The sequence below is a fragment of the Echinops telfairi genome, unplaced genomic scaffold (genome assembly GCF_000313985.2).
Source record: "Echinops telfairi isolate 266 unplaced genomic scaffold, ASM31398v2 ScPeMD7_7467;HRSCAF=8505_1, whole genome shotgun sequence".
Lineage (NCBI taxonomy): Eukaryota > Metazoa > Chordata > Mammalia > Afrosoricida > Tenrecidae > Echinops > Echinops telfairi.
Genome location: NW_022111368.1, coordinates 23047092 through 23057400, shown reverse-complemented (window position 1 = coordinate 23057400; position 10309 = coordinate 23047092). Strand labels below are relative to the sequence as shown.

The window sequence follows — 10309 nt, the reverse complement described above, 5'->3', positions numbered from 1 at the left end:
GGATGCTGTTTATGAGAACCCACGAGGGCAGGTGTTTGCGCACTGTCCTGGACAGATACAAGACTAGACACAGAGCTCCCCTCATGGCTCCTTCAGGCCTTCTTTTTACTTAACTTTACAATGAATATTTTCCCACTTTAAAAACAATTTCAATACTCAGAAAAGTTGAACTAAAATCTAAAACAGATAGTTACTGACAGTGCACAGATTATACATGCCCAGTTCAGTGAGCGATCCCCAAACCAGCAAAACCATGGAGTGCATCAGGCCCCCACCACGCAGAGAACTGGCAGTGCCAGCACCCAGGAGCTCCCAGGCTGCCTTGCTGCCCAGGGGGCAACACTGCTGACATTCAACACCTTAGGTTGATTTTCCCTTCATTAAGCTGAATTCATATCTGTTAGGAGAGAAATGACAAAGTATTCAAATGGTGGTCCCCAGCTTATGGATAAGATCCAGCTTCTGTGTCTGTCTTGAAGCTGAATTTGTACATAACATCAGCTAGTCATATGTTTGTCTGAAAATGTAGTATATGTTTTATGCATTAAAAAATTAAGGAAACACGTTTAGGTACACAAAATATCTTTAACAGCAATCATAATGATATTTTGAGGTGCATCATGAAGAAGCACCTGTTTATTAGAAATCATTATACCTCGAATTTTTAATTTAATGGGCTTTCTGTGGGGAGAAGGGTGATTCATAACCCACGGACTGCCTCTCCAACTTTAGTATATAATACTAAACCTTTCGGGTGCAGAGACACACATCCTGAACAGGTGAGGGAGACAGGGGGAGTCTATCTACAGACACAGGTTTGACGAAGGATATTTATGCATGGGTGTTTACTTCTGCTGCAAATATATTCACAGATATGTGAGAACATACAGGAGTAGTAAAGTTAAGACAATTTCTTAGCCATAACCAAACACCTTGAGTGAATGAGCTGCTGGGCTCTGGGGGTGCTCAGGACCATAGACTCTGGGGAGACCATGTATAATTGACCTGGCACAGTCCACAAAGACAATGTTCTGTGTCCTATTTGTGTGAAGAGCACCTGGCATCTTAAAAACTCCTGATCAGCCATATAGGGGCAACTTCTGCCCACTCCCCGTCCAGAATAGCATCTTAAAAACTCCTGATAAGCCATATAGGGGCAACTTCTGCCCACTCCCCGTCCAGAATAAAGAAGAGCGATGAAAACGGAAGACACATTAGTCCCGTGGACGAATGAACCACGTGGACAGTGGTCTCCAGGACCGAGACCAGGAGAGCTAGCTGGTACCCAGCTACCACAACTCTGAAAAGGATCGCATTAGAAGGTTCCGGCTAGCACGAGAGAACAAGGAAGAAAACAAATAAAAGCCATGAGAGAAAGCAGGCATACTTGTTTGAGAGAGGGGCGGGGGGTCTTCTCCGTTCCAGTCCTTAGTCTGGGATTTCTACACTGCTGCCGCAATTTGTTGGCCAAACAGTAGATGAGTCCCCCAGGTGAGCAGTATGACTAGGGAGGTACTCACACCTTAAAGTCATAAAGCCATTTCACATCAGAAGGGCAGCGGAGTCCGGCAGGGACGGCATGAGGAGTTGAAACAGGAAACACGGGGGAAGTGGATCGCAGTGAACAAGACGGAGCAAAATGTGTACGAATGTAAAACCAATGATCTGGTCTACAAACCTTAACCTAATTCACAATGATGCCTTTAAAAAAAAAAAGTTCATATGAAGCCTTTCAACGTGGCTCTAACAGTTTTCACACTAGTGTTAGAGATTTGGGGTTACACCACACCTACTTTGGTAACCTAAGTCTTCTCATTTCTAGACATTTCTCATCAGTGTTTCAAATTGTAATATGCACATGCCTGTTGGCTGTTGAAATCGAGTACCCTTTTATGTCTGTCTGGGGGCCTTTTGTGAAACACCTGCGCTAGTTACTTGCCCTGATTCCCTTTGGGTTTTTTTTCTATAAGGGAGTCTTTACATATTCTAGCTGCGAGTTTGTTTGTTTATTTTGGATGGGGGTCTAAGTTGCACCTATCTCCCCATGTGCTGTTTGCCTTATGTAAGTTACACAGGTGATTTACTTAAGGTTTTTGTACTTTCCGTTTCCTCATCTGTTAAATGAGTTAAACTAGCTACTGTAAAGGGTTTTGGAGACCAGGTGACGTAATTGATGTGAAAGCACCGTGGAAACTTGGTTGTATGATTGTGCATTTGCTTGTATTCCTTTGTGGTTTGTTGATAGCCTCTCTCTTGGTATGTGGGCATTCTACATTCTCTACTGCTACTAAAGATAATTTATTTTCAACGTGTGTTTTACATATTTATATTTATTTTGCTAGGCAAAAAGGATAAGTTACGGGTCTACTACTTGTCCTGGTTAAGAAATAAAATACTTCACAATGATCCAGAAGTGGAGAAGAAGCAGGGCTGGACGACCGTGGGGGATTTGGAAGGATGTGTACACTATAAAGTTGGTAAGTTCTGGGAGAGTCAGAAGGGACGTTTTTCTCGGGTTTAATTCGTGTTCTGTGAAACTGGTAATTAACTCGCTTTGTGGGATTTGTGGCTCCTTTCTCATATTTTGTTTCTAAGCATCTTCTAATCCTGTGGTTTCTAGCCCTTGTCTTGTTGCTATACATGCGCCCCTGAGTGTAGCATGCGGATTGTTCCTGCCCATCATCTCATTTCATATAGTTTATCATGTGAGATAATCTTTTCACCTCTTCTCTGTGAGAGTCCACATTCTTCTCTTGAAGGTGTGGGTCAGGGTAACCATTAAAATCTTGCCAAACTGAAACCAACATTTAGAATCCTTCTGTAGCCCCCGCCCCCAGGCATCTTCTCCACGGAGACTAGGCTGAATGCTAGGCAGTCCCTGGTCGACAGGCTGTCGGAGAGGTTGGCGCTAAGAAGGGTGGCTCGTCCATTTCAGTGGGCACTGTGCGGAGCTGCTGGGCTCCTCACTAGCGCGCATTTCCCGGTGAAGGGTCACTGGCCTAAGGACAGTGTGTATCTGCCGTTTCTTGCTTTATAATTTGAAAACACTCGGCACAATCACCTTGACTTGCTGCAAATGCCGCTTTCAAATCGTTTTAAAGGTTTCCAGACTTTTCTTAGAGTAAAGTAAGTTGACTGTATACCCTTTCAAGTTACCGAGAAATTCAACTCGAAAGACCCTCTTAGGAACAGCATTGCCTGTAACCCTGGGACTGCTTGTAGGTGTGTTTAGCCACCCAGCCCATGGGGTCTCTAGGCCACTGTGGGTTTTTTGTTTTGTTTTTTTCTCTCTCCTTGGCATGCATATAATGAAATAAAATCAAAACATATCAAAATACTGGGCTAATGATGAACATAAAGAGGAGATTGTGGATATTTGCCAAATGAAAGTTTTGTGGGAAAGTTTTTTTTTTTTTTTTTTCCGGCACCATGTAGGACATGGAGGGAAACAAAGCCGTCTATCTATATACAATCACGCCACAGCCTGATTAGATTAGTTTAGAGACATGCTTGACGTTGATTTGTGTTTGCCCTTTTTCCTTTGTGCCCTGTGTTTATGAAAAGGTAAACCAGAGTCAGTCCCTGGAGACCCTGGTCATCCTGCTGCGCTAGTGTATGCACACTGGGGCCGCCCCAGTGTTGATCTAGACTGCTTCCCAGTGAGGCTCGAAATCAGCGCTGACTCCTCAGTATTCATTCATTCATTCATTCATTCATTCGGTTTGACTGTTATCATTTTGGGCATAAGTTGAATGAAACAGCTCATAGTCACGGGGGTGCACATGACTAGGTAATCCTCCAGGGGGAGCCAGAGGCAGGCCTGCTCAATCAAATGGAACTTTCCTTGGGAATCAAAGGGCAGCTTTGAAACTTACAGGACAAATCAGGACATTTTCAAAAGATACAAACGTGTGATATGATTCGATCATTATTTTCTTCATGCTTTTTGGGGGTGAAAAGAACATTCCAGCCCTCCCCCGTCCCCCAATGTCAGGACATATAGCCACCAAGCTCAGGGATCTGTTTAAATATGTAATCACGTAAAATTAAATAAAATTCAAAATTAGTTTTCAGTGGCAGTAGTACATTTCAGGACTCCGCAGGCTGCATGGAAGAACTCTTTCTGTTAGCCAAGAGCCTGTTTGGCTGGGTAAGGATCCTCGGAGGCATAGCGGAGTGCAGCGGTAAGGTCGTCATTTCTAATCCGCCATTTGCTCCTAGGGTGCAGGATGCAGTCAGTGGTCTGCCCCTTACAGCCTTGGAGCCCCTTAAGGCACGTCTCTGTTCTAGAGGGTCAGTATGGGTCAGAATCAACTCTGTGGCCGTAAGATTGGCTGGTTATTCATGCCCTATCCACTTGAAATACGGAGCCCTCTAGACCTGCGGGCTACATGCCTGGCTTTGTTCTTGATGACGAAGTATTCATCATCCAAGATGATTAGCAACATTCGAGAAAGCATTCCTGAATAAAGTCTCAGTTCCTATTAGAATTGAGTCCAGTGCTCCATTCAGTATGATGGGAAAAGCTTGGCTTAAGCAGTAAAGCATTAGGAAAGGAAACTCAGGATTGGTCTCTGTTGTTTTTGAATAGACTAAGGGGAAATGTGTTTGTAAAGTGTCCAGGAGCTTTCTGGAAGAAATAACAAAGAGTTCATCGTTGATACTGACCTGTGCTGCTCTGTTTTTTGCTTTTTTTCCCCAGTAAAATATGAAAGAATCAAGTTCCTGGTAATTGCTCTGAAGAGTTCTGTGGAAGTCTATGCGTGGGCACCCAAGCCATATCACAAGTTCATGGCCTTTAAGGTATAAATCAAATACATTTAAAAGCATCATCAGCCATGTTAGTTGTGACCAAGAGCCAAGACATGACTTTAAAAGCACTGAACCATTAGATTTGGAAATACAGAAGCTATGTGCTAGTGGATTCCATTTTTCATAAGTGAGACAATTTCTAAAGACCTGTTTTCTTTTATTTCTGTACACTTAGCTCAGGTGCTGGCTTTGCTCAGCAAGTGGGAAGACAAGAGCTGGGTGCTGGGCAGAGATATCTGTGCCTGCATATTAGCAAAGGGAAAGACAAAACACCATTTAGTCTGTAAAGCAGACCTGCCACCTCAACTGAGGAATGTGTTCAAGGAGTTAGAAAGGTTTTTGATAATAGAAAGGTGTTTAATAATAGGGAGCTTTAATGTGTAGCTATATAATTGAGTACAAATTGAAAATAAAAAATACTTAAAATGACACAAAAAATGTGTATTACACATTAAATGGGAAAAGCAAGTTAAAATCCATGTACTACATGATCCCATTTTTGCTCTAAGCAAAAAAAAAAACTTGCTCATGGGGAAAGTATTAGCAATTTCATCTGAATATTTTAATATTTCTTTTTTAATAATCTAGAGTGCATTAAATATGCATGAATGATTTTTTTAATAAGTGGTAGTTACTGTGACTTTAATTAACATAAATCATTTAATAATATAATTTCTAAATGCTAAGCACAAAATCCTAAACAGCCTCAGAGGCCATTGTAGTACAGGATGATAAAGTCAGGCCTTTTAACTCCACAAGCTCACGCTTAATTTTAAAAACAGTTAGTTTTGGATTTGGGGGGTTCTGTTTGCTTATTTGTTTAAGGATAAGCAGTAGTAGCTTAGAAAATTTGCATACATAGTTGGGCTAGATCCCCAGGGAAGCTGGAAACACGGTTAGGGTATTTGTTTGAAAAACCGCAACATAGCTATGTTGTTGTTAGTGTTATTGACTCAAAACATTTGGTTGTAAACTAACATTTAGCTTCTGGGATCAGGTTTTAAGATCTTTCATGGACCGGCTATCATACTAATCGGGTTTTAGACATCCATGCTATTACGTTTACTCTGCTTCATCGTCCATCACTGCCATCTGGTAAACTGGGTGTTCTGTGAAAGCAGAGCTGAGACTGCTCTGTCCTGAGCAGGCGATTCAGCACAGCCTTCAGTCACCACGTGGTGCTGTCGAACGGAAGTGTAGCGTGAAGCAGTGACTCCAGGGATGATGCAGACAAATGCCCAGTGTGTCATGAACACAGCTTCTCTGTTTCCATGGTCTGCATTTGAATGCTCTAGGAAACCCTCACTATTGGCTTTTACACATTTTCCGATCGGGACACAGAGCCAAACCGTAAGCAGTGGGCCAGAGCTTTGACGGGTGATGCAGAACTTGCCTTCCGGAGAAGAGGGCTTCCAGGAGCGGACACACAGATAAAAGATGATGCAAACCGACTTTCACTCCTGGCAGCTGCGAGTACAATTACAAATAAGTTCGATTTACTCTTCACCTCTTCTCTCTCGATTGCTTCTTTGTAGTCTTTTGGAGAGTTGTTACATAAGCCATTGCTGGTGGATCTCACCGTTGAGGAAGGCCAGAGGTTGAAAGTTATCTATGGCTCCTGTGCTGGGTTCCATGCTGTTGATGTGGATTCGGGGTCGGTCTACGACATTTATCTACCAACACACGTAAGAAAGAACCCACACTCTATGGTTGGTTGACTGGCTTCATTTTGTTTTGACTTTTTTCTCTACTCTGCTTAGTGAACTAACACAAGCAGGGATCGCTCACTTCCCTGTGGTGTGGGGGTGAGTATTTAAAAGACACGCCACTGTGAAGAGGCCCACATTCTGGCACAAGTAGAAATTACTTTCCCCATTCTATGAAGCCTTTGCTTTGACTAACACGGGATGGATGGCGGGCAGTTGCTGGCAGGTTCCTGGGCTGGGAATGGTTCTAAGAACGTAACTTCTCTCACGTGGGGCGCAGGGTCATGCCTGTTTCAGGTTCCGTAGAGAGTATATGATGTGTTAAAGATAAATTTAGGGGTAATATCGCTCATAGGTTCTCCGAAATGTTACGCGATTGCTGTACTTGTCACCAGGCTACGGTGGCAGTGCATTCGCCAAGATGGTCTTCCTGGGCACGTTGGTTGGGCTGGAAATCACCACAGCCATGCTTCCCTGTCCTGTGTTCCTGTCCTCCAGATCCAGTGTAGCATCAAACCCCATGCCATCATCATCCTCCCCAACACCGATGGGATGGAGCTTCTAGTGTGTTATGAAGATGAAGGGGTTTATGTGAACACCTACGGAAGGATTACCAAGGATGTGGTTCTGCAGTGGGGAGAGATGCCGACATCTGTAGGTGGGTGTCAGGCCGGCGGAACTGGAGACCCTTCTCTAAAGTTACAGCTCTTGGTGTACGAGGGGGGCTTCATAAACTTTGGGGGGGGGGGTTAAATTGAAAGATGATGAATTTTTTTTTCTACTTCCTTTTAGAATCCCCCTCCTATATTCCCCGTGTGACATGAGCAACGTCTTTGCATGGCTGTTTCTTTTCTGTAACCATTTTCCCCCTTTCCCTCCAGCTTACATTCGATCCAACCAGACTATGGGCTGGGGAGAGAAGGCCATAGAGATCCGATCTGTGGAAACCGGTCACTTGGATGGTGTGTTTATGCACAAAAGGGCTCAAAGACTAAAATTCTTATGTGAACGTAACGACAAGGTAAATGACTTCCACTTTTTCTTGGTTGCCACTATCTCTTAGCGGTGGTTTGTGATCCTTGGAATAAGAGAGGGAGCCTTTCCTTGGAGTTTCAATAGATTCTGAAATAAGTTCATCAAGAGACTTTTTAGAGATGGTTTCTCAGATATATTTATGGGAATTTGGGGTATATTTTAATTTTTTTTCTTTGCCAGTAGGTTGTGGAGGTATTTGCCTCAGTCAAATCCTGTCTTGGGTGTATTGGGACTTTTGTGTGTTTGTAAACCTCAGCAGGTGGACCGGTTTAGCCTGCGTTTAGTTTAAGGATAACTTAGGAGAATAATGAGCCAGTTGCCAATGAGTCGATTTGGACTCGGGGCAAGCCAACCCCCTGAGTGTCAGAGTAGAACGGTGCCCCTTAAAGGTCTCCATCCTCTGATTTCTCAGAGTCGATTGCCAGCATTTCTTCCAAAATTCCTCTGGACCCTCTCCCTGTGTAGTGCACACAGGCTTGCTTCCCGGGGAGAAGGAGCTGCCTGTGCCACTTGGGGGGAGTGAATGGTCCCCTCACAGGTATCAGAATGATGCCACTTGGGAGTCAGCCTTTGGCGTAGAGAATTAGCTTCTTAGTTTGCCCATCCTCAACGTCCAGGGATAGAAATCACCTTAGGAGGCCTGAGGGCAAGCCCTGGCTTTTCAACACTGGCCGCAACTTGGTCTTCTTCAGGGGCTACTCACTTCCTGTGAGTTCCTCCCCAAACCAGCTTGGAGTGAAGGGCTGAGGTAGATGACCAGGGTCATTGACCTACCTCAGCCTGCTGTGGGAAGGACATCAGTTGCGCAACCGAATTTTTAATGAGCACAACCATCTCGTGCTCCTGTCCAGCTGGGTAAAGGCATGTCTTTCTGCCGGAGACTGTGCAGTACATGTTTAGAGGCTTGCCTCTTAAAAACACTCCCGACAAAATACCCACTTATAAACTATCAAGGGCTCATGAGGGAGGGGGGAGTGGTGAGGGAGGGGAAAAATGAGGACCTGATGTCGGGGGTTTAAGTGGAGAGAAAGTGTTTTGAGAAACGATGTACAAATGCGCTTTACACAATTGATGTGTGTATGGATTGGGATAACAGTTGTATGAACCCCTAATAAAATGTTAAAAACAAACAAACAAACAAAAAAAACCACTCCCATCTCTCACCTCACACTGAAAGACATCATCCTCGCTTAAGGTGACCAGATTTTCACATTGGTAAAGCGGGACACCATTGATAAAACTCATATCCTGGCGAAATAGCCACACGGCAGCCAAAAACCGTATACCCTAGCTTGTTGTGCATTCTTTCAAAAAATCGGGACTTTTTAAAAGTGCCACGGGACGCGGGAAAAATTGTTAAAAATCGGGACTGTCCCGCCCAAAGCAGGACATCTGGTCACCTTATCCTAGCTACATGTCTGCCTCTGTCAGCCAGCCCTGCCGGCGCAGCCACACCAAACGCAGGCGCTGCCCCTCTGTCACCTGGCCCTCATCTCAGTGGCCGCTGTCCTACTGCACACCGTCTCCCAAGACCGTACTCTTTGAACGGTCGGGATTTTGCCGGCTTTCCCCAGTATATTGAATTTCAGCGTTTGAGTATTTTTTTTATCCCTCCTAAAGTATATTACTTTGGCTATAGCATCAAGTGAAGTAGGTGATGTCCTATAGCTTAATTTTTGAAAGGGAGAGAGAAAAGGAGGTGGCTGAAGAGTCTTCCCGTTGCTCATCGAGTTTTTCAAACACCCTTTAAAAGGTTTGCATAGCAGAGCTGCAAAGGAAGAGCCTGTTTTCAGACAGCGGTTTTATTTTGAGGTCTCTCGTGACAAGGAGTTAGCTCTTAGTTGTAATAAACGTTGGCCACAGATGGTGACTCCTGGCTCTCTGAGGTTGTAAGCTTTCCAGACAGGGAGGTGTTGTGGGGCACCTCCAGGCAGCCTGTCTGGGAAACCAGGAATCATAGGGCCCCGTGCTCAGCCCCTTCTCCCCTTTCTCTCTCCCTTTGCAGGTGTTCTTTGCCTCGGTCCGGTCTGGTGGCAGCAGTCAGGTGTACTTCATGACCTTAGGCAGGACTTCTCTTCTGAGCTGGTAGAAGCAGGGTGATCAGAGGAGCACTGGCCTCCAGAGTCTTCAAGATCCCGAGAACTTGGAATCCCTTTCAACTGGAGCTCCGACTGCCCCGGCGCAGTCCAAGACAGCTGTGTGCGCAGGCTCCCGAGCTGGGCCCTTCCTCTCTTTCCTTTCCACTCCTCTTCCTGGTTGACCACCCGCTCTCTCCTGCTCCTTACTCAAAAATAAATCAAGGCTGCAATGCAGCTGGTGCTGTTCCGATTCTACCATCAGGTGCTATACGTGTTGGGGATTGAGCATCAGACTACAGAGCAGACACCTGGCCTTGAGCTCCAGAATTCCTGGTCTCTGAGCGGCTCTGTCTTGTGGGTGTCTGAAGGTGGAGACGATGAACATGCTGTTGGTTTGACCGGAAGTGTGGGCACAAGGAGGTGCACGTGGTGGGATGGGAAGCAATTGGCTGAAGCCGAGAGCAGATTTAATATAGTAACATTAACAATGTATTTAATTGACATTTCTTTCTTTCTTTTTTTTTTGTAATGTGACAATATGTGGACAAAGAAGAAGGTGCAGGTTTAAGAAGTTAATATTTATAAAATGTGAAAAAGACAGTTACTAGGATAACTTTTTTTGTGGGTGGGGCTTGGGAGGCGGGGTTGGGTGGGTTAAGAGGGTCCCATTTTGTTTGG

The 10309-nt window shown here is 44.7% G+C and overlaps 1 protein-coding gene across 1 annotated transcript in view; it reads left to right on the top strand.

The window, feature by feature from the left end:
* MAP4K4 (mitogen-activated protein kinase kinase kinase kinase 4) overlaps window positions 1–9886 on the top strand; it is a gene marked incomplete at its 5' end in the record, with an annotated part of 214671 nt that extends 204785 nt beyond the window's left edge. The window contains 6 exons of the mRNA XM_045283822.1: window positions 2343–2477; window positions 4703–4803; window positions 6348–6497; window positions 7017–7176; window positions 7400–7539; window positions 9559–9886. Coding sequence (XP_045139757.1) covers window positions 2343–2477; window positions 4703–4803; window positions 6348–6497; window positions 7017–7176; window positions 7400–7539; window positions 9559–9642 — 770 coding nt within the window. The remainder of the gene's footprint in view (window positions 1–2342; window positions 2478–4702; window positions 4804–6347; window positions 6498–7016; window positions 7177–7399; window positions 7540–9558) is intronic.
* Window positions 9887–10309: the final 423 nt, after the last annotated feature.